This window comes from Penicillium paradoxum, assembly GCF_028828445.1.
Source record: "Penicillium paradoxum strain IBT 22861 chromosome Unknown utg000003l_segment0_segment0, whole genome shotgun sequence".
Taxonomy (NCBI): Eukaryota; Fungi; Ascomycota; class Eurotiomycetes; order Eurotiales; family Aspergillaceae; genus Penicillium; species Penicillium paradoxum.
Window position 1 is genome coordinate 4,032,845 of NW_026643181.1, and position 27,567 is coordinate 4,060,411.

Here is a 27,567-nt window from a genome sequence, read left to right on the forward strand (position 1 = left end):
ATTTGGGTGAAAAGCCCCAGATGTAACAGAGGAGTGTTTGAGACACAGATTAATGGCGCGCCAAGCGGCGAGGCCACGGCCGATCAGCTCCAGTTGCGGTTGGGGAGGTTTGCATTGTTTGCACACTAACGTCATGAATTGGACATGTCCATTGAGCTTGTTTTTCTTGTTGTGGTGTTCACTAGCGCTGTCTCTCTGCAGACTCAATAGTCTGGGTGGGACTATTGGATACCATTACTCCGTACTCAGTACTGACATTGTAGTTTCTCTTGAGTTCCTCATGTTCATTTCATAAATTTTGCAACTGATATGGCGGTCGAACGAGTCGGAGAAACCTCCGACTCCTTGTCTCGCCGACGCCCAACCTTCGCGACTCGAACTGCCCAAGAAGATGTCTCACGCCTCGATCCAGGGGCCTCGTCTCAAACTGCTCCCGACGAACGTACTCGCTTGCTATCTTGGCCATCGACTCCATGGGCCCGTCCATATGAGCCTGTGAATTCATCAGAGCTAGCAGATGTGCGACGTCGGTCAACAGCCTCGGATTATTTCCGAGGCTTTTCTCGATGGTGGCATAAACGAGGAGATCACGTTCAAGAACAGGATACTAGTGGAGATGCCGCTTCGCACCATACGGCCTTGTCTGCGGGTCCTCTCCGCGACTCCCGCGCCGATAGGAAGGAGAAGAGTGGGCATCGATCCCGATCGGTTGATGAGCCGAAGAAGCTTGGTACCTTCTCCGGTGTTTTTGTTCCAACAACGTTGAATGTCTTGAGCATTCTTATGTTCCTTCGATTCGGGTTCATTCTAGGACAAGCTGGTGTATTGGGGATTTTAGGTGAGCATATTTACTCGTAAGGCCTGGCTGCCACAAATCTAATACATGAAAGGGCTGCTACTTGTATCATATACAATCAATCTTGTGACAACGATGTCTTTGTCCGCAATTGCAACAAACGGGACTGTCCGAGGCGGTGGTGCATACTACCTGATTTCTAGATCTCTAGGCCCTGAATTCGGTGGCTCCATTGGCATTGTATTCTATCTTGGCTCTGTGTTCAATACTGGCATGAATGCTGTCGGCTTGGTGGACTGTTTCACCCAGAATTTTGGGATGCACTCTGGCGACTGGGCCAACTTTCTCGCAGAAGGTTTTTGGTGGCAGTATCTGTGGGGAACCATTATACTGCTATTCTGCACAAGTATCTGCTTGGCAGGGAGCTCTATCTTTGCGAGGGCGAGCAATGGGCTGCTGGTCATTCTACTGGTGGCCACCTTCAGTATTCCGCTCTCTGCGGTTTTAATGAAGCCTTTCCCAGTTCCTCGTCAGGGCGTGGAGTTCACGGGGCTTCGTTTGAAGACGTTGATGGGGAATCTTAAACCTCATCTAACCAAAGGAGCTGCGGGAAGCCAAATCAAAGGACGAGAGAACTTCCAAGATCTCTTTGGCATTCTATTTCCTGCAACGGGAGGCATTTTTGCGTAAGTAGAGTATGCAACTCTTTTGAATCAATTACTGATTGGTTATCAGGGGTGCAAGTATGTCTGGCGACTTGAAGCATCCGAGTAAGGCTATTCCCAAGGGTACACTCTCGGGATTAGCCTTGACCTTTGTCTCCTACGGTCTTGTCATCCTTGCAATGGCAGCCTCAGTAACACGCGAGTCATTCTATAATAACGTCAATGTTATACAAATTGTAAGTTTCAAGTTGGGTGAAACACTCGACGCTTGATCTAATTAATCCCAGGTCAATGCCTCTGATAGCGTGATTCTTCTTGGAGAATTCGCGACTAGTTTCTTCTCCGCTCTGATGGGTGTGATAGGCTCTGCGAAGCTTCTTCAAGCTATTGCGCGAGATTGCCTGTTACCTGGCCTAGGAATATTCGGCCAAGGAACGCAGAAAACTGACGATCCAGTCTATGCCATCATCGTCACCTATGTATTCGCCCAGATCACAATGCTCTTCGACATCAATCGCATCGCATCTTTTGTCACAATGACCTATTTGATGACCTTCCTTGTGACCAATCTTGCCTGTTTCCTGTTGAAGATTGGCTCTGCTCCCAACTTCCGTCCATCATTCCACTATTTCAACTGGCAGACCGCAGCGGCGGGGACACTAGTCAGTGGGGTCAGTATGTTTTTCGTGGATGGTCTCTACGCCACAGGCTGTGTTGGCATATTGGTGATTCTCTTCCTTTTGATTCATTACAGCTCGCCGCCTAAACCTTGGGGTGATGTTAGTCAGAGTTTGATCTATCATCAAGTCCGGAAATACTTGCTTCGCCTGCGTCAAGAGCACGTCAAGTTCTGGCGTCCTCAGATCCTGCTCTTTGTCAGCGACCTTGACAAGCAGTACAAAATGGTTTCTTTCTGCAACTCGTTGAAGAAAGGCGCTTTGTTTGTACTAGCCCACGTGCTTGTGACGGATGACTTTTCAGCAGCTGTCCCTGAAGCACGCCGAAAACATACAGCATGGACAAAGTTTGTGGAAAATTCTAAGATCAAAGCCTTTGTCAATATTTCCGTCTCGCCTGCTGCAGAGTGGGGAATGCGGAATATTGTCTTGAATTCTGGCCTAGGAGGCATGCGGCCCAACATCGTTGTGATCGACCAGTTCCGACCGGATCAGTCCCTTGTCGAAACGTTATCTACCAACAGCGGCCGCAGAGATTCCAAGAATAGGCGTCAATCGATCAATTCGGGCCCGCGACTCGATGAGTCAAGCGAGTCTAGGGCGGCAAACCCTCCCATGAGTGGACAAAGCTATGTAACAATTCTCGAAGACTTGCTTTTCAAGCTTCGTATCAATGTTGCCGTGGCTAAGGGGTTCGAGGATTTGGAGATACCGGATCCTCATGGCCACCACACTAAGAAATACATCGATTTGTGGCCTATTCAGATGTCCGCCGAGCTTGGGGCGGATAGTGCAAGCAAGCAAAATGTGCTGACCACCAACTTTGACACATACACTTTGATTCTTCAGCTGGGCTGTATTCTCAATACTGTTCCATCGTGGAAGAAGACATATAAGGTTCGAGTTGCCGTGTTCGTGGAGTACGAGACGGATGTAGAAGACGAGAGAAGGAGGGTTGAGGCTCTCCTTGAGAAATTACGAATCGAGGCCGAAGTTTTGGTCTTCTGGCTTGCCTGTGGTGATCTCCAGGCTTATCGCACCATTGTCAATGGGGATACTTCGGTTACAGCCGATGCCCGAGAGAAGGTTCATTCCACCTTACAGGGCGAGGACTGGTGGCAAGGGCTTTTAAGAGCTCGTGCCCAAGATCAAGACCCCCAAGACTCGGATAGAGCAAGTGACTGTATACATTTCGACAAGGCATTTAGCTTCCAAAGTCAATCAAGCCAAGATAGCGGAGCACGGCCTTTGCCTCAACGAGTGACTGGGTTGAGGAAACTGATTCAATCCACTCGTCGCAGACGGTCTGTCTCTAGCTTCCGGGCTCTAGGAGGAGTGAACCTCGGCATGCAAACGCATCGGTTGCTAGATGCGTTTGTTGACTACGACAGTTTCGATAACTCGAGTGAGAGCGAAGATAGTGACCTGGAATTGTATAACAGTGACCCAGAAGACGGCGGAGAGGACATAGCCAGCGCTCGAAATGAGGCCATGCCTGTTTCCGGCTCTTCAAGACTCCTTGGCCGGTCGAAGACCGATGATTGCAGCCCTAGTGCAGACTCTCCATGCACACCCGTGCCCCCGAGCCAACTGGAGGAACTCCTGTCCAACCAGAGAATTCCATCCATACTTGAGCCCGAGGCGTCGCCGAAAAGCAAATCTTCTGACCCGCGGCCCCCAATGGGCCGGTCCGCTTCCAGTCATCGGTTTAGCTCCGCGCCTATTCCCGAGGCCAGAGTGAATACTGAAGCCGAGGAGGGCATTGGACCGTCCATCATGTTTGCAGCGCACAGCTCACCTCCGCGATTTGCAAGTAAACTCGATTCGATCTATGCTCGCCGTCAATCCGCTGTGTCCTCCACCTTTCCCGGTGCCCACGGCAGCCCACATGCAACAGGGTACCCTGGTGTTGCATCACTTCCACTGTCTTTCAATGATCTTCCAAGCCGTGCACAGCATTTGATTCTGAACGAGTTGATGGCCCAGCAGAGTGGTGATACGGCTGTGATTTTCACGACTCTGCCGTCTCCCGTGGAGGGGACATCGCTTAGCGTGGAGGACAGTGCATCTTACCTGAGTGACTTGGAAGTCCTATGGCAAGACCTGCCCCCGTGTCTGCTGGTGCACAGCAATAGCATGACTGTGACGATGAACCTCTGACGAATTGATGATTCGCGGCTTATACAAAGTTGTACATAGCACTAGAATTTTGTGACATTTTCGGCTTAGATTCTGTACTGGACCCAGCATTCGTCCTATTTGACAGCGTACGCATGCACATATTTGTTACATTCCTGGCGATTCTCAGCAAGTATCTATTATTAGACTCCAACCACCTGTGGATGTACGGCGTAAATCGACCATAACAAAGGCATAGAGATGATCATCCCGGCGCTACTGCACGCCACAAAATCTCTGCGCTCGGTAAAAGGCAAGGATAATCGCAATAGCAGGACGAAAAGAAGACCGGGCAATGTGGTAAAGAAGATAGAAGAACGAAAATCGAGGGCATCGCAGGAACCACGCGATATAGTCGGTCCTCCGTAATATAAACCACGATGACCAATTGGTATTGTGGTGGCTGTGATTGGGCTACAACGCCTCGTTCCCTGGTATACCCAGTAGCCTCGAGCACTCTGTCAATCCCCCAACATTTACTCCAGTTGCTTCAGAGAGGGTCCTATCCGATCTAGTACTACATCTTTTGCTTGGCTTGATTATGTTGGTTGATTGTCTTCTTCTTTGACCACCGTTACCCCTTTTAATACATACCCGCCTCCTTTGTCGCCCCTCGAATTCTAAACCCGCCTGTCATGACCGAGAATGCCACACGCCCATTGAATGGCGATATGGGAGCGATTCCCCTTTCACGTCGTACAGTCGACTTCGTTCCTGAAAATACGGTGAAAATCTTCCCGATGCATCCCCAGGGCGTGAATGGAAACGGTGTCCTCGACGATAGCTCCGACAGCGCCTCCGTCTCCTCAGAATCACACGAGGCGAACGGTACCAGAGAACGCAAGCGGCCGATAATGGCTCGCAAGGCTTCGTCACCCATGGCGCCCACCTTCATGGTGTCTGCGCCGGGTAAGGTCATTGTATTTGGAGAGCATGCTGTGGTCCACGGTAAGGCTGCCATGGCCGCAGCCATCTCTCTTCGCTCTTACCTCCTTGTCACCACCCTCTCGAAATCACAGCGCTCGATCACCTTGAACTTCCGCGACTTGGGCCTCAGTCACACTTGGGACATTGATGCCCTACCTTGGAACAAGTTCCACGAACCTTCAAAAAGAAGTTTTACTACAGCCTAGTCACCGAGCTCGACCCCGAACTCGTCGAAGCAATCGAACCGCACCTCCAGGGCGTCTCCACGGGCCTTCCGGAGGAGCAGCGCAACATCCATATTCGTTCCGCCTCCTCATTCCTCTACCTCTTCCTCTCCCTGGGTTCGCCGCAAAGTGCAGGTGCCATTTACACACTCCGTTCTACCATCCCCACTGGAGCCGGCCTGGGCAGCAGTGCTAGTGTCTGCGTCTGTCTCAGTGCTGCACTCCTTCTTCAAATTCGAACACTCGCCGGACCCCACCCAGACCAGCCGCCAGAGGAGGCAGAGACACAGATTGAGCGCATCAACCGCTGGGCGTTCGTTGGAGAGCTCTGTATCCATGGCAATCCCAGCGGGGTGGACAACACGGTGGCCGCGGGCGGCAAGGCTGTGATTTTCCGGCGCGACGATTATTCCAAACCTCCAACCGTCGTGTCACTGCCTACTTTCCCCGAACTACCCCTCCTCCTTGTCAACACCCAACAAGCGCGTTCCACAAAGACGGAAGTCGACAAAGTGGGAGCCTTGCGAGAGGCCCATTCTATTGTGACGGAGTCCATTCTCAATGGCATCGATCAAGTGACCTGCTCCGCACGACGCTTGATCGAGGACCCCGACTTCGATGGAATGTCCGAAAGCACACTTGCTCACTTCGGCACCCTGATTCGCATCAACCACGGCTTCCTCGTCTCTTTGGGCGTCTCCCACCCCCGTCTCGAGCGTATCCGCGAACTTGTTGATTACGCCGACATTGGTTGGACAAAGCTGACCGGCGCAGGTGGCGGTGGATGCGCCATCACGCTCCTCCGGCCCAATGCGAACCCGAAAGTCAAGCAGGAGCTCGAAAAGAAGTTCGACGAAGAAGGTTTCACCAGATACGAGGTCACACTCGGCGGTGACGGTATTGGTGTCCTCTACCCAGCTGTCCTCCGTAACGGCTCAGATGAAGAGGGTGGCGAGGAAATCGATCAACAGAAGTTCGAGAACGCTGAGGGTCCCGAAGGCATCGAGCGCCTTGTTGGTGTCGGAGTGGAAGAAAAGAGAGAAGGCTGGAAGTTCTGGAAGCGTGCTACGCATTCAGATTAAACTGTTTCAGCGTGACACGGTGCACCTGACAAACATGTGATACCAATCCCGCCATTACCTCTCCAGGCTCTTCGCCAACCCATTTCGATTCTGCATAAGCCTCTTCTTCTCGCAAGCGATTCAGGTCAAGACTTTTTCTCCCATTCTGGTTTTTGATTCGACCTGGAGCGACACTTATCCGTTCTTCTACCCATTCATTTCCCATTCTCTGTACACATTATCCACCATACGCATTATACACCCACTTCTTTCCATCTTCATTTTCATTCTCGGTGGCAATTGCTGATCACCCATCTTGTTGAGTTTTGTCGTGAACGTCACACCATACCTCTCTGCTTTTCATTATGTCCTTTTCTTCGCATCTCGATTTTTCAACTTAATCCCCGCATCGTCGGGCTTTCGGGGCCTTTTTTTGCATGAAATCAGTTGACGGCATGACTGTGGAAGAACTGCTTATCTTCTAAATGGGTTGGGGTTCAATTGCATCAATCAAATAATACTGTTGCTTCACTCGAAAGTTGCTTCTGTCTTTTCCTTATAGACTTCCAAGAGTATAGATTCTTCGACCTGGTCTGCCGATTGTCAGTATCCATGACCCTTCCAATGTTGCAGCCTTTGAGGACACATTGAGCAGCCGGTTTTCCCACGTAGGGATGACAATGCCTCTGTCAATCTGTTTTAGAAGTAGGCACGCTTTCTCCAACCCAGTCCTTTCATTGATCCTCAAGCACATCTATTCTACTCCGTACATGACGAACAACCAAGTGATCACAGGAAAATCACGTTAAAAACAGGGAATGGGACGACAAAGATGGAGCAAAAAAATCAAAAAGAAGTTGCTAAGCTCCAGACGCGGTTCGAACGCGTGACCTTGCGATGAGTGCTGGTAATTGCAATCGCACGCTCTACCAACTGAGCTACTGATGCGTTCATTGACAGCATCCAACTCACTCGATGACTTCGCGCCATTGACCTTCACCTTGATGCGTCAAGTTAGCGCCTTAGTCTGGCCGCGGATTGGTTGTGGGATTTTGGTTCCATGGCGCTGTAAAAGCTACGTATATAAACCAGATCGAGGAATCTGCTTCCAGCACTGCTCAATTGGTATGGAATGAAGTTATACTAAAAAAAAGACTTGCTTCAAACCTCCATCCCATATCCAATACTATATCCCTCTACTCTTTCTCTATCTCAATAACAATCTTCTTCGCCGAAACCCCTTTCTTCAGGAGATCAACACCCTCCTGAACCCTCTCTAGACCTCCCTCGAGGACTAAGGGATCTGGCTTGGCCTGGAACTTCCCACTCGCCAACGCCTGGGGGATATAGTTACGCCACACTGCATCCCCAACGTCCAAGTTAGTCAAACCCGGCACCAATCCATTAACTGTACTCACGTTAGCGAAACCATAAAACCCCTGCAAGTACATGTAGATAAAAAAAAACATACCAAAAAACGTATCAACATTGGCAGGCACAACCGATTGAGAAGGCAGCACCAAAGGAAGCTTCCCACCCCCAATAGCGCCGAGAATCCTACCGCAAGATCTCTGCGTATTTTCCGTGCTAATAGGATCGAAAACAACATCACCGGGCTTCAGAACCTGCAGGATCTTATCTTCGACATCTGGATCTCGGTGATCGAAGGCCGAGGCCCCCAGATTCTTGACATACTCAAGATTAGAGCTGCCAGCAGTGGCGATCACATCGAAACCAGCTCCTAGACCAAGCTGGATCGCCGAACTGCCCACGGAAGAGCTACCGCCCCACACTAGAAGTGTCTTGCCGGTGGGCTTGGGGTTCAGCGTTGGGTATGGGAGCTCCAGATAATGGAAGAGCGCACTGGCTGCCGTGGAAATCGACAAGGGGAGGACAGCGGCGTTCCCCAGTGGCAGGGAATCGGGAACTGCAGATACAAGGATTTCCTTGCAGGTCGTGTACCGCTGGTATCCCGAGTGGCTGGCTATTGTGAGCTGACCGTCACAGTGGCTGTGGATGGGAGGTTAGAGGAGTTTGTAGTATCGCGTTTCGTAGAGGATCAACTTGCCCTATCACTCTCTGGCCGAGGTGGAATCGGGTGACGTTGGACCCGAGTTGGACTATTGTTCCGCTGACGTCTGTTCCCAAAATGTAGGGATATTGGAGTTCCATGTATGGAGCTTCTTGCATCTGTAATATGGAGAGCTTTTAATGGATGGATGGGACGTTGACTAGAGACTGGTATTACCTTCCAATCTGTAGGGTTAACGGCGGCGTAGGCGACTTTGATAACAACCTCGTTTTCTAGGGGGTGTGGTTCTGGAGCTGCTTCGACTTTGAAGGGCCTTGCTTTTTCTGTGACGATCCATGCTGCCTCGTTTGAAAATGCCATTTTGGTGGTTCGACGGATTGATTGATAACGGTATGAGCATTAGCTATAAGGTTGGGGGACGGCATTGCATTAAATATATCTATTTAGTTTCAACGAAGGCGCGATCATATAGATTTATAATAGAATATGACGCTACCGGCAAATCGATAGAATGAATGAATTGATTTCCAACTCGAGAGAATTGATTTCTAAGCTTTGGATGAGATGTCATAAGCAAGAGTTATGCAAGCTTGTGCTAAGTCATTACAAGGATGGCATAGTCCAGCGAGGACGATCCCTAGACATTAGCACCTTGGATTGCTTCAAGGTCCTCTAGTACCCTTCTACAACGCTTCTTTCGCCCCCTTGCAATGCCATTATGGCATCGGTCAGACACCCAGCCGCGGCAGCAAATAAACCAACGAACACTCTGCTGGGCTGCAACACCCGACTCAGATATTCAGGGTGGAACTGCACACCAACGAAGAAGGGATGGTCGCGAATCTCAACGACCTCGATGCGTCTGCCAGTAAAATCCTTGCCAACGAACGCAAGACCGGCATTCTCAATATCCTCACCCTTCTCCGGGTTAATCTCATATTGGTTCCGGTGACGCTCCTCAATTTGGGATACTGCGGACCCATACAAGGACCGCAGCTTCGACCACTCAGTCCCCTTCTGGAAGATGCATGGGTGCTTCCCCAGACGCATAGAGCCATCCGGTTTGTTCTGACTAGATTCAGGCATGTGCACGATCACATTTCTCTCGGATTTTGGGCAGAATTCCTCGCTCCCAGCACCCACGATATGCATCACATTGCGGGCATATTCGACCACTGCGAGTTGCATGCCAAGACACACGCCCAAGAATGGCTTTTTATTAATCCTTGCCCAGGTGATTGCCTTCATTATTCCTTCGTTAGCGCGACTGCCAAAGCCGCCAGGCACAAGAACGCCTTGACTGGCACATAGATCATGCCAGGCCTTGTGATATTTCGCTGGCCAATTTTCGCGGGTCTGGTCCTCGAGGTGGGCGGCGTCAATCCATATGAGATCGACCTTTTTGCGGCAGTACATAGCTGCGTGTTCGAGCGCCTTGGTGACACTCAGGTAGGCGTTTTTATTGGCGATGTATTTGCCCACGATGGCGATTGATACCGTTTCGGTCAATGTCTCTTGACTTCGAACAAGATTAACCCAGTCGGTCCATATGCGCTTACCTTGTTCCATACGCCTTGTCGGTGTTCGATCTGACGGGAGTTCGAGATGTTCGCTGAGGATGCTGAGAAGGTTTTGTTTCGCCAGCAGGAGAGGTACGTAGTATGTTGTTGGCCCGTCGTGTACGGAAATGACCTGTTCTGGCTCCATTGAGCACATTGTGGCAATCTTTTCAATGGTAGCCGGACCCAATGCCACATCGCAACGACAGGCAATCTCACATTGATTAGTTTGAACGGCATGATATATATGAACCAAGAGAGATAGCATACCAAAAGTGGACTTAACCCGGCGCTACGGACGTCAGAGATAGATCTCTGCGTCGGTTTTGTCTTTTGCTCACCAGAAGGTCCCGGCCTAGTCCAAGGTTAGCTTGAATATTATTTCCCTGCGCATTGATGAGAAGCCCTTACGGTACCATGGGGACATAAGCTACATGAATCTGGACGAAATTTTCTTTGCCGACTCTCTTTCGAAGGCGAGCCAGTGCGTAGATAAAGGGCGAGCTCTCGATATCCCCTACGGTACCGCCAAGCTCAACAATGCACACATCAGGTTCGACCTGGGACTCGTCAACAGGTATTTTTGCCGTCCGTTCGATATATTCCTGAATGGCATTTGTGACGTGAGGCACAACCTGAACAGTTTTGCCTAAATAATCACCGGCTCGTTCCCCGGTGATGATATTTCGATAGATCTTCCCCGTTGTGAGATTATGATCATATTGGAGTGTGATTGAAAGATAGCGTTCATAATTCCCAAGATCGAAATTCAACTCCCCTCCATCATCTGTCACAAAGACTTCTCCATGCCTGGATCAATCAATATGGGGGCTAGAGGAGCTATATTTGATTGACAGAACTCACTGAAGTGGACCCAAAGTCCCCGCATCAATGTTAATGTAAGGATCTATCTTGATGGTTGTGACGATGAAGCCCTTGCTCTGGAGCAAGAGACCTGTGCTGGAAGCGACGATGCCCTTTCCCGCTCCAGAGATGACGCCTAACTATAGGTCAGTTCATACTTGCGACACGAAATAGGAAATATGGAGACTGCCCCGCTTTTCTCCACAGACCAACGGGAGAGCGACTTGGGGTAGATCTCTCTTCAACTCACCTCCGGTGACCACAATGTACTTCATCTTCGTACCTTGAGGTCTAAAGCCAGGGGAAATATGAGCAAAGACGAAGCACCATGTGATGGGCAGGAGATATAAAAGAAAGCTAATCCCGATTGGGAAGCACATCTGACATGTGAGATGGGCAGAACTGACACCGCTCTCACTACCGCCTTGGTCAAACATTGTCTCTTCTTCCTCTTCTTTGATCATTGCATTCATCTCAGAAGTGAGAGATTCAATTTCAGAAATCTGGAAGCCGACAGATTCTGACAGTCTACGTATGTTGATATAAATCAGGTAAATTTGGGGGTTTTCCCTCCTGGAATCCAAGGCAGAAATTCAATCGACGAAATCCGCAGTAGTATCGACTCCTATATGCCGATCATATCATAACTTGACCGTCAAGAGTACGGATTCCAAATTCAGGAGTCTAAGGCTTCATTCAACACCACGTACAAACCGCAAGGATAACGAGTGGCATTTGATATTCGATGGATCGATAAGCATGCATTCTGGAGCTGTCACTGTTGTAGTAGTCTCCTGAACAAGATTATAGTATCTACCTACTGCCACCACAGCGGCCATATACTCATAATATCGAGCATCTAACAGCCTCGGTACATATCGAAGCGTTTGAATAAGGTTCTTGATCATGCGTTGCTTTCTCGACCTGATGATGTTTAAATACATCCAATATGTATTTCACTTGATATGCCATCAGACCTCTGCATTCTCATCAATCAATAAAACTTTCACATAGGCCAATAGAATTTATTCCAAAATCTGCAACGGAACCTCCACAATCTTATCACGCACATAATCCGCAAATCCCTTACCGAACCCATCCAATCGACTCGCACTACTGACACCTCGACCAAGGATTCCATAAATCACAAAATGCACAGCATGTATATGCGAGAATTCTACCCTCTCAACCAAGAACGACTCGTCCCAATCGTCATCTTCGACGAGCATCTCTCGCATCCGCTCAATGCTCATGTAAGACCGCAACCAAGGCCAGTGCTTAATGTCAGGAACGAAGATGCCGAAGTTAAGATTAGCTCCTTTATCGCCTGATCGGCCCAGAGCAATATCGCCCAGTCGGATAGACCGGGTTGGAGATTGGAGCAGGGCAATTTCTTCGCTGGATGGAGTGTGGTTGTAGCTTGCGCGTGGCTGTAGAGCTCTATATGCTGGTGGATGACCTGTTGGAAACGAGGTGATGAAATCGGGACCCTCGATGAAGTTGATTTCTTCGTTGAGATCTTCTTGTTTGACTATAGCAGGATAATAGACCAGGAATGGGCGAGGGATTGCTGTGCGCATGTCGAAAGAAGTGTGAAATCCTAGGTTCTTATAGTCAACTGGGAGTATACCATTATAGAAAAAAAGCAGTCGTACCGGAGAAATGCTTGAGAGAAATCTCTTTCAATGCTTTTGCGACAGCAAGAACGGCATTGAACTCGACTGCAGCAACGAAAACCCGGAGGTATGTTGTGCTGTGTCGCTGTGATTTAGGGTTGGAAGCAGGGACGCCGATTCTATTCTCAATGATTAGAGGTCTTCTGAACCATAGCAGGTATTGAATTACCTCTGAAATTCAAGCGTATCGATGCTAGCAACCGATTCCTGCGGCAGGAAATGACGAAATTGTTTTTCAATCAGGTCCCATTTCTCACTAGATCCATATCCAGTAGCATTCAGTAGAAGTTGAGCCTCGAAGCCACCGGGATAGAATACAGCCAGCTTGGTAGTTGGAGGAGGCGCATAACCTCGTATTCCACTAACGCGAACCCTGGAAGCAATATTAGTGAATAGAAAAATATGACGACAACTGAACGAAAGCGCTTACCTATCCTCTCCAGCTTGTTCAACAACAATATCATCCAAAATAGCACTGACATCGCCATTCAAGTAGACACTTCCCTGAAGCTCATATAGAAATTGACACCGAACAGTATCAACATCTACCATACCACCTGTACCAGGGTGTTTCGCAACAACACAAGATCCATCACTATCAATCTCCGCAATAGGAAACCCCGGCTCGACGAATGTATCAATTGAGTACCGATCAAACCCAGAGAAATTGCCTCCAGTAACATATGCCGAGCATTCAATAAGGTGTCCCGCTACCAACGAACCAGCCAGACGGTCATAGTCAGTCTCCGTCCAGGAATGCCAGTACCAGGCAGCCGCAATGACGGGACTAGCATCTGATACACGGCCGCATATGATAATATCAGCTCCGCGGCGGAGCCCGTCCACGATACCTCGAGCGCCAAGGTATGCGTGCGCTGATAACATGGGGACGGGCTTGTCAGCAACGGTGAATGCATAGGTAAGGGGGCCAGGTTTCACTGAATTGTTATCCGCATCGAAATGCTGTAGCTCCTCCGCAGATTGCGGCATGTTGGGGCCAAATCTTGCATAGAGGTCGTCCCCCGAGAGATAAGCCACTCGCAAAGCAAGGCTTTTCTGGCGGATCTGTTCATAAAATTTAGCAATTGAACTTCTTTAATAGAGGCAACTGCCCTACTTACCAATTCATGCACTTTCAGAGCCAACCCTTTCGGATTGAGAGCTCCTCCATTTAACACGACTTTGATGCCCTTGTTGGCAATGACATCGATGGTTTGCTGGATTCCCTCCCAGGCCGTCTCCTCATATCCGGCGTGCTCGCCGCGTTGGTAAGCCTGGGCGTTATTCGCCATATTAACCTCTTCTTTTAGTTAGCCTCACATCTTAGTGATTATGCCAAGGACCATACCCGCCAGATAGTCACCTGTAATGAAATCAACATCCCCCAGTGTCGCTTGGCGATGCATCTCGTATGCAGGATCGCCTTTATTGTATCGTTAGCATTGTTAGCCAAATTAGGGTAACATCGTCTATACCATGATAGCCAGAGCAATTGGCGACTCGGACTGGCCGTCGGCTATTTTCACTTCGACTTGCAGACATGGTCTACCTAGTTAGTTCGGTTAGTTTACGTCAATATTAGTGCAACAGCCCCTTGGCGCAGTAAATTCTTGAAATGAAACCAACTTACATTCGCCGGTCTCTTCGTATTTATCTTCTTTGCCTAAGTGTTCTGTGTGGTAACCCCTCTATTGCTCGGCCCAATTGAAAGATCATCCGAGGCACAAAAGCACCAACCCCTACCTAAGCACTCGAACAATTACTGCCGATCCTTCGAATCATAGACCCCGTCGGCTGTGGGGAATGGTCCATCTGTGCGGAGTAGGTATCAATCGCCACGATGGGCGCCGTGTTGATCGAGCCAATAGTATGAGCGCATGGACCTTAATCACAGCCTCAGCCGTGTCAATAATTGGTTTGGGGATCACATTACTTCCTTGGTATTCTCTAAAAGCGCCGCGTGTGGTCAGATCGCGTAATGAACATGTCCGACTGCAAGGCTGTGATAGTCACAGTCTTTGAACCAATTATCTTGGGCTCGTGTGTGTGGGTTCTTGGCATGATGCCGAGAGCTTCGAAAATACGGCGTGCTGGACTATGGATGATAAGAACACAATGGTCTTGTTCCAAAAGAAATTTCCCAGTACACTGCCTCTGGTGCGAGTGTAAAGAGACAATAGGGGTGTTTTCTGGGTCAATACCCATGGGCATCCGTTTCAAACCCTTGTTTCTCTTCATTGCTTCCTCCCAATTGACCCAAAATGCACGAGACGATTGCCGGAGATGAGGTCTACGGACCCGGAACCTATATCGACAAGTATGTACTTTCCGTACCGGAAGATGCCCGTCGAATCTTCGAGCTCCTCGCGTCGAGAACACCCGGTTTCACAAAGGATCCTGCTCTATGGAACACTGTCAAGTTTGAAGGCCGACCGGAACCCATGGTTCCCGGTCCGATGAAGTCCCCCGTCGTGACAGCCGCTCTGCATGCCATGTGTGGAGTAGTTGGAAACGAACTCCTGGAGTTGCGGGATGGAAACCTGGCCAAGGAAGCAAGCGTGACGGTGGACACAGACCATGCTGGGATATGGCTTGCATCGACGTTTACCGCATATGTGAATGGCAAAGATATTTCGACTCTCGCACGGGCCCAAGAACTCTCCAAGATATTTGACAGGGATTTCGAGCAAGGTTTTGGTGTAGGGCCATTGGCTGCTCGAGCCACTGCATTATATCCCACAAAGAATTCTGGGGTGTGGTATCAACTTCACGGATCTTTGGATGCAAGCAAGACACTTTGTTCGATGGGCATCGATATGAACGTGCCATTGAAATCCCTCACAGAGGGATATGAATATATTCGAGAACATATGCAGAAATGGAGTCCCGATGAGCTCGAGATGCATAATGTGAGACATGGTCTGTGTGGAAGTATCTGCTACTCTCCTGAAGGCTGGAGGAAGACCGAAATGGGAAAGCGACTTGCTGAATATCCACTCATCAACTATACGCGCGAGTCATATGCGCAACCGACTCCTCCGGTTCCTATGGTTCAGCTGCCTGATCGTCGGCCTTTGGCTGGGATCAAGGTTGTGGAAATGGTGCGGATCATCGCTGGTCCTACTATCGGCGTGATTCTTGCATCTTTCGGTGCGGATGTTATCCGTGTCAACTGTAGTAGATTAGCAGATCTAAATGTGAGTAAATCAGATTACTATTACCTTCACACCAAATACTGATATGCCTGCTTGATAGGTTCTCCAACTCACACTCAACGCCGGAAAACGCACGATCGATCTCGATATTGGAACAGAGGAGGATATGGCGCGACTGAAGGAGCTTGTTGGCGAGGCAGATGTGTTTGTCCAGGGTTTTCGCTATGGATCACTAGATCGCAAGGGACTCGGCCTACAAAGCATGCTGAATATGGCAACCAAAAGAAACAAGGGGGTAATCTACGTTGATGAGAACTGCTATGGTCCATCTGGACCTTTTGCCGAGAGACCTGGCTGGCAGCAGATTGGAGATGCTGCATCAGGTGCTTCATATGTGATGGGTCGCTCATTGGGATTTGATGAAGGAATGAGCGTCCTTCCACCATTGCCGGTCTCTGATATGACTACTGGGGTTGTCGGTGCTCTGGCGACAATGTTAGCTATTCGGGATAGAGCCCAGAAAGGAGGCTCATATCACGTTGTAAGCTCGCTTGTGGCGGGAGACGCCATTCTTGTCGATGCTGAGGTTGGCCTCTATCCAGTTGAAGTGGTACAGAAAACACTCAATACGTTCAAATTTGCGCGGCCGTCTCCAGACCAATTTGTGTCGGAGATTATGATCCAGGTAATTGATGGATGGAAGAGGGTGTTCCCGCAATATCTTGCTCAAGGCTCGCCATTTATGATGAAATTTGAGAATAGCCCGTGGGGCCGGATGGATATGTTAAGGCCGGTGGCCAGACTGAACGACAAGGAAGCAAGTCCCACTTGGAAGAATGCTCCTGTACCGAACTGCCATCATGACCAAAGCATCACCTGGCATGACCATCTTGTAGGCAGAGTTCCCGAATTGTCATATTAGTATACGATAACGAGCTCCATGATGATGTTCAATTCCACAAAGTTCCAGTGCTTTCCGCCCCATCACATGCACACAAGCCGGGGGCCACCAGCTTACATGTTTTGACAATTCCAAGAAAGAGGAGTAGGTAATAGTGGCGCGCCTGTAGGACTTGACTGATCAGCTGAACCACTCCTCTGGCTGCTTCTGTTGATATTTACCGAGAACACCCTTCTCTATTCGTAGACTTGGGTTACCGGTCGTCCAAATGAATTAGATTTCTGCAACCCAATGTTTTGCAACAGACGTACAGCGGCGGTAGACATTCATAGACATTGGGGATTTGGTGGCGTGCGCCGGAAGAAGATTGCTGATCTGAGAGGGCCTGGACAGCGAGGAGATTATGATTTTCACATGACCCAGGGATCTTTGCCAGGGGAAGCTGCTCGGGCCAGGGATCCCTTTCCGTCTCTTATATGCAAAGACGACAGCAATATTGCATATTATGAGGGAAAGTTTGGATTTCATGAAAAGCGCCTGTTGACCATGAAACTTTCAGGCCTAAGAAGAGACAGAGCCCCGTTAAACGTTTCAAAAACATTCAAGTACAAGCCCAAGATTGATCCAGAATGATGGTGGCTGCGAGCATCTGCTTTGATGTTCCTCTCGAAGAGTCCGAGGTTATCGATCAGCCAGCGACCCTCGAATATCGCGTCTCTGAGCAGCATGCCATCATACATAATTACCCATTTTGCTTCCCGCCAGCCCAAACCCTCAGGAGAACGACCGAAAGTGCGTAGATGCACCGAGGCCTAGTCAGCACGGTCGTTTGTGCAACCGTTGAGAAGCTAGTCGATGAGCCAATACTCGCTAACAAGCGCCCTTTGAGACTTCAGAGTAGACGGCTCTCCGTCACCATCGCCTCACCTGGTCTCAGCTTCGACTATCAAAGGCGCTTTAGCGATGGCATCGCTTGAAGAAAATAGCCTTGGATTGGATACCCTAGATGGCCGGGCATGGCCTGCGCCCAGATCCTCAATATTCGCAACCTTTCTTGTAGAGACTAGATGCGCTGTCCCAGGTTGTGCTGATGTATTTCACTGCAAAAAATCCACACCTTCCAATGTTTGAGTAAACAAAGCAGAAAATACTGGTTGGGCCTTCCGCTATGTCGCACGGTGTCTTTGTATCAGTACTTGTAGAGCAAGTCGAATTTTCTACAGGGGACACAAAGGAGTCACCTTCCATCACACTTGATCTTTCTTTCACTCGCAGACACAGCAGACCTTTGTAGCGCGCGTATATATCAGCGTCCAATTGTAGTCAGATCCTCGGCGTATGGGGACCAAGAAGGTCGACCATTCGATACCTTTGCAAGCCGTACAACGCTGTTGGTGTTCCCACCCATCATGCAGAAGGATGGTTGAGTTTCACTAGAGCTATGATGCTTGTCCGGAGTTGTGAGTCTATATGTGATTTCAATGATGATGTTTGATCAAGACTTGCAGGCTCAAACAACACGAGGCTTCCCGAGAAGAAACGCTCATCCCGCATGCACCTGGACGCGGGCGGGCATAAATGCTGTCTCATCATTTTCTGCCTCAGGTGTGAATTTTATATATTGCCCAGTTGGCGATCAACTGATTCAAATCACTCACATAGATGGTGGGCATCCACTAAAGCATGGCTTGTGATATCTCTCAAATTGCGTGATGAGGAATGTTCATTATGTGTACTCCCCGTTAGAGTCCATCGGGGAGGATCGACGGCCTGCCGAAGTGGCGCAGAATAATCATCTCGGTATTCTGGAAGACTTATTTTCGAACTTTCGGAACAATTAGTCTATATGGCATATACCAATTTTGGGACATGAGTCTAGACCTTCTTCTGATCACTCGCTTTGCAGACCCTTTGCCACGTCTCGGATATCAGTTCTAAATAAACAAGAGATGCACTATATATAAACTAAAACCCGTGGTATCACCGTCTTAGATCGGACAAGCCTGGTAATAGCCTCAGATTGCCCATCAGCTCATCAATTACATGACGTGATCTATTGGATTCAAATTGGGCGATTATTGTACTCCCATGCGTGACACTGGTTCAGCCAAAGTACTGTGAAAATGGAGTACCAGCGGCTGTTCGAGCTGCGAGATATTTTCATAGTTCAAGGCTCACTCATTAAACTCTTCCATCGAACTAGCTACCCTATACCATTGTTTATCTAGAGCCACGTCGATGCAACTGCGGATGTTACTCTGTATGACAACCCAATCTAGTCGTAGCAAATAGCCGCGAACCATAACAAAGCCCAAATCACTCGCTTATAGAGTGAAAAGTAATTGTAGCTCATTGACCGCCACATCCAATGCATCCTCGTCACACGATCCAGCTATGTCTTGGGATGTCGGCTTGCACTACCTTTGCTTTACCCCAGGTGAATGGTCGTGGTTCAGGCCATTGTCGCACTATTATCTGCATGACAGACTGGGCCTCCCTAACCAAGGTTACTGTCTCTCGAGGGACTATATCCAAGAGCAATGTAACCGTAAAACAAAAAATAATTCTGTCGGTGAAGCCGAGACAGATATTGAGCAATTGGCATAGATGAAGTTGTGGTGAGCATGGGCTCGCTGGCACGATTGGCTGACCTCGAACTCGCGGCGATGTTGCCATCCACATTGTCTCAAAAGCCGTATTGTAAAGTAGTAGACATGGTTACCATAACATATCATAGATGCAACCTGCGGCTGAGGTACATGTCTCCAGCGGGGTGATGTTCAGGTATGGTGTTTCCCAAGTCATATGCACTTGTCTGATAGGGTCAAACCACCCCCCATGACTTAGAATTTAGCTCTTCAAGCTTTAGCGAGCGTGGAATATAAGAGGCCACATGAATTTCTCACGGCAGTTCTTCTTTTTCCAGCAAAGACTTTTCAGATTTATCGCCAGTCCCCTACACTACAGCCAGAAAGCCCAAGCCTGCATTCCTAGCACAAAATGGTTGCCTTCTGTGTCCAATCTCTCCTGTGCATCTTGGGAGTTGCTTCCCTTGCCACAGCTGCAGCCGTTGATACTACCCAAGCATGGCAGTTGAGCCAGTATTGTGAGTTGGGCTGATATAATGCCCCAAAATCACAGGTTGGGCTAACACAAATGCAGGCAACCAATTTTATACTGTCAATAACGGAGACACCTGTTGGGATATAATCGCCCATAACCAGAATAGATTCACAATGACCCAGCTTTTATGCTGGAACACCGATATCAACCCATGGTGCTCCAACTTGATCCCAGGCCGACAGGTCTGCATTGGAGTTGAGCGCCCTGGACCCATCTGCTAGAGGGTCACATTAATGACCTAACGGCAGAAATTTGACTTTGAGAGAAGGAACGCCTAATATTGTCGATATTTTGCTTATGTCTTTGAGTATTGAGACTGTCAGGCGGAAGTAATGAGAGGCTGCTTGATATTTGATGTTTGAGTTTCCTTGTGCCGTTGTTGCGAAAAGCCATTCATTTATTCCAAGCCGTGGCAATGAATCTATCGCAATGAGATATTCTTCGCCAATAAGAAAATGACTAGTAATAATGAGATTCTGCATTATTTCAATTCCAGGCCTTCTGTAAGAATTCCCTCATGGCAATTGGCTTGACGGCAGGGAACCGAGTATTGAGACGATCATTCGGCAATCGGAAAACGTTATTGACTGTGAGTCTGCTCACCAACGCAGTCATCTCTTTGAGTTCTTCTGCAGAAGATTTCATACCATCTGGCTGACGAGGGACAGTGACATCACCAGACTCAATCTGCTCCAGGGTGTCGTAGGTAACCTGGAACTTTTTACCTATTTGGGAAATGAGTATTAGTATGTAAGTCTACTTCAGACAAAGTTGTACGATATATGCATACCGGTGAATTCTTCCGCCATGCTGAGAACCTGGTTGTATGTAACTTCGTCTCCAACAATCACACTGAACTCGGGCCATTCATCAAGGTCAAGTGCTTTGACCAAGTAGGTGGCCATGTCGTACGTGTATGTCATACAGATCACGTTGTTACCGTCTCCTGGGATCGCAGCTGTGCCACTGGATATATCAATACCGAAGGTAAACGGCTGGAGATGGGTTTGGATGTGTGGCATTCCCCAATAGTCCATAAAGAAACCAGGAATTACCCGGGTGTATTCCAAGCTACTGGACTTCAGACGATCTGCGGCATCGAGCCAGTACTGAATGCTAGGGTCAATCGGGAGTAGCCTTTAGGTGCTGAGTATCAGGATCGAATAGTACACAGCTGGAGCTGGAGCTGACCTACTCGGTGGTTTGGACGAATGAGAATTCACTGGGGATAAACCGTTTCGTCGATGCTGACCTCTCTGCAGCTTCGATCAAGTTCAGCTGAGACTGACTGGTCTCATCAGAAACAAGACCAATGGCAGATATGATCGTGTGAATGGTGTGTCGCTCAAGCTCATGCGCCATTGAGGGGATGTCATCATAGTCAATCTGCACATTTGGAACTTTCTGCGAGGAATAGTGCTGTTTTGCCTTAAGGAGCTGTTAGGACTTCTTCTCGAGAAGAGGCATCTCTCGAGTCTCTCTACGTACACTGCGGGATAAAATGACGATATCGAACTCAGACTCAAGTAATTTCTCCACGATAGTCTTCCCCACTCCACCAGAGCCCCCAGCCACAGCAATGACCGTCATGATTTACTCGTGAATAATTGGTATATCGGCGTGGTGGCAACAAAATATCCCTGGAGGATATTTTGGCAACGTGGATGTCGGGTTTGCCGCGATAGCCCCACCGACGCGGATTTCCACCAAACGCTTCACTAGGTACTTCTACGCCACTTCTACCAATCGAGAATACACAGGGACATAGCGGCCACGGTTACTCTCGGATTTAATGCATACATTAGTGCCTTGATGTCTTGATTTGGCATCGGCAGAAAAACCAAGATACCCGAATTACAGTTACAGAGGCCTATAGGTGCCTGAATAGGTATCTGGCTTGCACAACATCCAGCCCTGTTAACGCAAAGCTATTTCTGCCATACAAATCGATACATAGCATAATTTTTAGGCGGTTTGAACCTCTAATTTATCACTTTACTCCACTAATACAAACTTAATTCTCTATTTCACACAATAAAACTCAAGTCTATTAAGCTTATCTTGATGGAGTGAGGTAGTAAAGAAGTTGTCGAGTTACCTATGTAGTCAAAGGAGTAGTGCGGCGTACTCGTTATTCCGTGCCGACGGCTTTGCAATACACTATATCCTACATGTACCTACATACTGATAGAGAGATAATCCTGTACGACTACTCATGAAAAGGAGTGGACTGGAAAATCTTTTTATTGTGCGTGCTAAGAGAAAAGGAAGAAGAAGGAAAGCTAGCTAGACTAGACTAAAGTGCTAGGAGGTCACGTGTCTTCGCAACACCCCCCACGACTAGTGCTATAGTCGTAAACTGTCTGATCCTTTCTATCTCTCTCCATTTTGAAAAACCAGTATTCAGTTAAACCCCCCATTTTCAGTATGAAAATCAACGTTCAATCAGTTGTAGATAGTCAATCCTAGCTGCGCAATAAACCTTTTAAATATGATCTTCCTAAGGGGTTTCGTTAGTCTATCAGCAGCTATCTTAGTAGTAGGAATCTTGATGAAGTTTATAGTTCCTATAGCAACTTCCTTACGAAGTCGATAGTATCTGATAGTAATATATTTCGTAGCGGTATGAAATTTAGGGTTAGAAGCTAGTGCAATAGCACTATTATTATCCGTATAAATAGGAATAGGCTTCTAAAAAAGTCCTAAAATACCGATCTCTATTAATAACTAAATTAGCTAGATAGCTTCCTACGTAGTAAGAGCCTCTATAATATATTTAGACTTAGTAGTAGATAATGCTATATAAGCTTACTTTTTAGAAGTCTATAAGATAGCTCTACCCGCTATTTTAAATATAAAACTAGATATTAAGAGACCCTTTTCGCTATATAGACCTACCTAGTCTATATTATAGAAACCGAAAAGAAGATAGTCTCTAATTCTAGTATAATAATTAATAGAGTTATATTTCTTAACCGGATAAAAGTAAATTATAAGATACTTAGTGCTAGTAAGATAGCGAAAAACTCGTTTTAACGCCTTAAAGTGGCTAGTACCTAGGTTTTTAGTATATTTCGTAAGCCTAATAATAACGAAAGTAATATCTAGTCTTATAGAGACTATTAGCTAGATTAGGGTCCTAATTTTTATCTAAAACTTCTTAATTTTAATTTTTAACGTAATACCGTTAAAAATAATAAAGGGTATTTTTTTATCTATTAGGGTAGCGACTATTTTATAATTTTTAAGACTAAAGCGGGTAAGAATCTTATTAATATAGTCACTCTAAGAGAGATAGATAGAACTATTATTATAGTATATATTAATTATAAGATATCTTTTAAGGACTCCTTTATCGGAAGTGTTAAAATGTTTCGAAATAGTAACTTTAAAGTCCTTAATCTTTTAATCTAACGGGGATATAACTAGTAGATCGTCGACGTAAATTATAACGTATAAGGGGGCCTTTCTATATTAAGAACTACTATATTAAGAACTACTATACCTAATAAAGATAGAATGATCTAACTAAGTGCGAGTGAAACCTATAGATATAAGCACGTTATAGAGTAATTTATACTACTCTCTAGGAGACTACTTTAGTCTATAAATTATTTTTATTAGGAGACTAATATTATCCGGATACTATTCTTTTAGTCCCTTAGGTAGCTCTATCTTAATAGGCTCCTTTAGTTTAGTATAAAGGAAGGCGGTTATAATATTAATATAGTGTATTTTCTAACCCTTAGAAGTAGTAATTATAGTAAAAATCTTAAAAGATATAGGTTTCGTAATAATAGTATAGACCTTATAGAAGTTAAGATCCTTAATTTATCGAAAACTACGGGTAACTAGCCGAGCTTTATAGGTTCTATTATATTTAATCTTAAATACCTATTATAATATTAGGGGTCGTCGACCTTTTTTTAATAATCGAGGAATACGCCGCTACATACCGTTTTTAAGTTATCGAGCTAGTTCTTTATATACTACTACTAACTATTTATCTTTTTTAATATAAGATATAGCTTCCTTCTAGCTATTTAGTTTAAAACCTACGTCCTTAGACGTTAGCTTAGATAGAGTATATTATTCTTTAGTTATCGCCGTAGTGAAAAGATTAATTAAGATATCGGGAGAATTAGCTAGAAATTATAGGATATTTATATTAAAGAATGACCGACTAGCTAAGCTTTTAATATATACCTAACTAGGCTTCCTAAGTCTAGTTAAACGCTATATACTATCTTAACTAGACTTAGTCTATCGAGATCTAGTCGGGATAACGAAATTAGGATTATCTATACGTTCTAGAAGAATGCCTAAATACGAGAAGTCTATAATAAACTACCGGGAAGTAGTCTATAGCTTTACGGGAGCCCTAACCCTACCTACGTTAAAGTAGGGACTATCTTCCTACTATTATCCCTCTATACTACTACCTAGACTACCCGCTATTTTATTATTTCCGTCGTTAAAAGGTAACTCGAAAGAATTAGGGTTTAGAAGGAGATCGTCGAGAGAGGTATTAAGGGAGGTATCGTAAAATTAAATATTAGGCTCTAATATAATAGGACTAGTAGTATCTAGCGGAGGACTCGCCGGAGAATATATAATATCTTTTAGGTAGTCTTTAACTACCGGAGGGGGTAGTATAGACCTAGTGCGAATCTTAAAAGGATTATTAAATTATAGGGTATTATACTTATTTTCCGGAAGATTAGTATCTAGTAAATCTAAGAGATCTTCGTATTCGTTATAAATAAAGTCGATCGGAACGTATCGCTTTTAAGACTAAGATCTAGATTAAGATTAAGATTAACCCTAAGATAGCACCTATAGATTATAGTCTAGTATAGGTAGTGCCTCTAGTATCGGATTTTTATTAAAAATAATATTTCGGGAGCGTTTAATCTTCTTAGTGTGTATATTATATAGTATATAATTATCTCCTTCGTTATAAATAATTAATCTCGCTTCCTATATATACGGATCTAGCTTTATAAGGCGTTTTTCCTTTAGAATTAAGAACTAGTATTAATAGCTAAGTATACGTAAATTACTAAGATTAGGCTTCTTCCTATAAAGGGCCTTATATAGGGATATACTAATCTTTAAGGTAAAGAGTCGATTTATAGTATAGTTAATTCTCCCTAGTAGATAACCCTAAAGGTATTTCGGAAGCTAGTATTTAGATATAATAGTAATAAGGGGTTTAACGAGGTATCGATTTTTAATCTCGGTAACACTATTTAGCTACTTCGTATAAGGAGGAGTAGGGTCCTAAATAATACTATTTTACGAAAGATATACGCCTAAAGGCCGATACTCCGAGGTATTATTACTATAAACCCTTTTAACTTAATAGCTAAATTAAGTTTAAAGATAATTTTTTAGCTAAATAAAAGTCTCGGTTACCTAAGACCGAGATTTAAGTAGAAAAAGCTAGTAAAAGCGCGTAGCGTCGTTAGTAAAGGTAATAAAGTATTTTTCTCTACTATATAATATAATTAAGATTAGACCCTAGACGTTGATATATAAATATTCGCCTAGTTTAGACCTAATAGACCTTTCCTTTCTAAATAGGAGAGTATAACCCTTACCCTTAATATATAGAGTATAGGGAAAAGTAACGCTAGTACCTTTTTTTAATTTAATACCTTCGGTATAGGTTTCTATCTTACGAACTCTATTTTCTCTAGTATAATAAGCACGTTAGTAAGCTAGGTTAATAGAAATTATAGAAGACCTATTTCTATTTTTAGTAGTAAAAATAGAGTTTAGAGATCTAGTTAGTATATTTAGATTATTAGAAAGTATAGTATCGATTTTATTAATTCCTAGGTAGTTAAGCTAGTAGTATTCTCCTTTATAAGTTATAAAACTAATAGTAGTATTAGAACTAGACTTAATAGTAGAACTAGAAGCTTTAAAGGTTATAATACTATTTTTAACTAAGGTACCGATATCTTCCTTATCTAGTGTAGATATAGAGATTAGGCTAGCCTTAAGATCTAGGGTAAGCTAGACCTTATATAAGATAAAAGGTCTAATATATTCGTCTAATATATTTAATATTCTTAAAATAACGTCTCTATAGCCCTTAGTATAAAAAGTATCGCCTATAGCCGTAGAAACTAGGACTATATAGGGCCTAAAATTAACGAAGATAGACCTATAAGGGGTTATATAGGTGCTAGTACTAAAATTAATTATCTAGCGAGAGATATTATTATCTCCTATAGATAGACCTTCTTTTAATACTATAAGTACACTAAAAATAGTATTTATAAAGAGATTATTATATTTCGTAACTAGATCTCTAGAAGAAGCTCCTTATTAAGGGAAAATAGTATTAATAGTGTAGTTTAGCGAGATAATACGACCCTAACTATCTACCTAACCTATAACTTAGCCTAGCTAGGGAACTAGGACTTACTAAATAGTATATTATTACTATAGTTATTAATAAAGGATTATATTAGAAGATATACTATTTTTCTATAAAGGGTAATTCCTAGAATAGTGATTTCCTAGGACGTTATAATATTTATAAAAGATAATATTTTCCTCCCGTTTAAAAGGCTTCTTTTTCTTCTTATTTTTATCCTTACCCTTAGGTTTAGACTTATCTTTAGAAGAAGAAGAAGAAGAGGTAGTATTTACACCCTTTTTATTATTTCTACTAGATTTCTTATCCTTATTAGAAGCATCTTTAGTAAATATAGTATTCGTAGATAGGGTTAATTAAGAAACGTTAAAGGAACGATTATTAGTCTCTACCTCGATAAACTCGATATATACTCTTTCTATAAAAGTCTTATCTTTTTTATTAACTCGTAGGTTCTATAAAAAGGAAAGATAACGAGGATTCTCTATAATAGCCTTTTTAAACTAATATAGCTTAATTATTTAAGAGGGCTCTTCGTCTATAGTAATAAAGTCACGAAGGGCCTCTTAAAACCTCCTTATAAAGTCCGAGGGAGATCTATTCTTATACCGTAGGTTAATCCACTTTAAATAGTAGGTATAGGCTTATTAATAAGACTTTATCGTATATATCTTCCGAAGCTTACTAAAAGCTTTACGTATATCCGCAATTTAAGTAATAACTAATAAGGGCTCGGGTACGAGAGTTTTCCGGATATAAATAAGAGTTCGGGTATTATAAGATTACTAATTGTTAAGCTTATTTTTATACTTTTTCCGAAGTGTCTTATTAATTTCCTTAATCTCCTTTATTCTTTCTCGGATATCCGTAGTAGTAATCGTAATATTATCGTCGCGTTATACCTACGCCTCCCGTGCTTCCGCGAGTAAAGCCTATTCTATAGCCTATCGAGAGACTTCGAAGTACTTAGGTTTGTTTAGGGAGGGAATTCTATAAGAGATTATCCTAGTATAGTATCTATTATTAGTAAGAAGGGCTAGATATATAGCTATCTTCTAATCTCTATAGTTAGACTATCCTTTTAGTTTCGGTACTAAATCTATATAGTTAATCTTATATCGACTAATAGCGAAGTCCCTAATATTAAAGGACTCCGATATATTAGTAGTCTATATAGGGTTCGGTAGTTAATAAGAAGGTCGAATAGCTAATAAGATACGGCGGTTAATAGAAGTCGAACGGCTAATAAGGTTATACGGCGGTTAATAGAAGAGTCGAACGGCTAATAAAGTCTGTTTAGCGGTTAATAGAGAAGTCGAACGGCTAATCAGATAATAG

The 27,567-nt window shown here is 45.2% G+C and overlaps 8 protein-coding genes across 8 annotated transcripts; 4 read left to right on the top strand and 4 right to left on the bottom strand.

Annotated features, from left to right (window-relative positions):
- Positions 1-309: 309 nt before the first annotated feature.
- Positions 310-4,298, top strand: N7457_003352 (putative cation chloride cotransporter; the record flags this gene model as incomplete). The annotated part of the gene is made up of 4 exons (XM_057174397.1): positions 310-838; positions 891-1,482; positions 1,532-1,697; positions 1,749-4,298. 4 exons carry the CDS (start codon positions 310-312, stop codon positions 4,296-4,298), a joined length of 3,837 nt encoding a protein of 1,278 aa, XP_057034548.1.
- Positions 4,299-4,951: 653 nt separating this feature from the next.
- On the top strand, positions 4,952-6,549 carry erg12 (mevalonate kinase; the record flags this gene model as incomplete). The annotated part of the gene is made up of 2 exons (XM_057174398.1): positions 4,952-5,409; positions 5,445-6,549. The coding sequence occupies 2 exons, from the start codon at positions 4,952-4,954 to the stop codon at positions 6,547-6,549; spliced, it is 1,563 nt and encodes a 520-aa protein (XP_057034549.1).
- A 1,175-nt stretch (positions 6,550-7,724) lies between these two features.
- Positions 7,725-8,920, bottom strand: N7457_003354 (zinc-binding alcohol dehydrogenase family protein; the record flags this gene model as incomplete). Its single annotated transcript, XM_057174399.1, has 4 exons — positions 7,725-7,936; positions 8,000-8,522; positions 8,605-8,718; positions 8,777-8,920. The coding sequence occupies 4 exons, from the start codon at positions 8,918-8,920 to the stop codon at positions 7,725-7,727; spliced, it is 993 nt and encodes a 330-aa protein (XP_057034550.1).
- A 312-nt stretch (positions 8,921-9,232) lies between these two features.
- On the bottom strand, positions 9,233-11,456 carry N7457_003355 (uncharacterized protein; the record flags this gene model as incomplete). The annotated part of the gene is made up of 5 exons (XM_057174400.1): positions 9,233-10,333; positions 10,390-10,474; positions 10,531-10,929; positions 10,984-11,119; positions 11,234-11,456. 5 exons carry the CDS (start codon positions 11,454-11,456, stop codon positions 9,233-9,235), a joined length of 1,944 nt encoding a protein of 647 aa, XP_057034551.1.
- Positions 11,457-12,008: 552 nt separating this feature from the next.
- On the bottom strand, positions 12,009-14,201 carry N7457_003356 (acyclic terpene utilization AtuA family protein; the record flags this gene model as incomplete). Its single annotated transcript, XM_057174401.1, has 7 exons — positions 12,009-12,583; positions 12,639-12,778; positions 12,829-13,032; positions 13,090-13,724; positions 13,781-13,959; positions 14,008-14,082; positions 14,135-14,201. The coding sequence occupies 7 exons, from the start codon at positions 14,199-14,201 to the stop codon at positions 12,009-12,011; spliced, it is 1,875 nt and encodes a 624-aa protein (XP_057034552.1).
- Positions 14,202-14,920: 719 nt separating this feature from the next.
- N7457_003357 (CoA-transferase family III) lies at positions 14,921-16,736 on the top strand (the record flags this gene model as incomplete). Its single annotated transcript, XM_057174402.1, has 2 exons — positions 14,921-15,856; positions 15,915-16,736. 2 exons carry the CDS (start codon positions 14,921-14,923, stop codon positions 16,734-16,736), a joined length of 1,758 nt encoding a protein of 585 aa, XP_057034553.1.
- Positions 16,737-19,715: 2,979 nt separating this feature from the next.
- N7457_003358 (LysM peptidoglycan-binding domain-containing protein) lies at positions 19,716-20,059 on the top strand (the record flags this gene model as incomplete). Its single annotated transcript, XM_057174403.1, has 2 exons — positions 19,716-19,821; positions 19,857-20,059. The coding sequence occupies 2 exons, from the start codon at positions 19,716-19,718 to the stop codon at positions 20,057-20,059; spliced, it is 309 nt and encodes a 102-aa protein (XP_057034554.1).
- Positions 20,060-20,324: 265 nt separating this feature from the next.
- N7457_003359 (uncharacterized protein) lies at positions 20,325-21,428 on the bottom strand (the record flags this gene model as incomplete). Its single annotated transcript, XM_057174404.1, has 4 exons — positions 20,325-20,563; positions 20,629-20,975; positions 21,034-21,266; positions 21,327-21,428. 4 exons carry the CDS (start codon positions 21,426-21,428, stop codon positions 20,325-20,327), a joined length of 921 nt encoding a protein of 306 aa, XP_057034555.1.
- Positions 21,429-27,567: the final 6,139 nt, after the last annotated feature.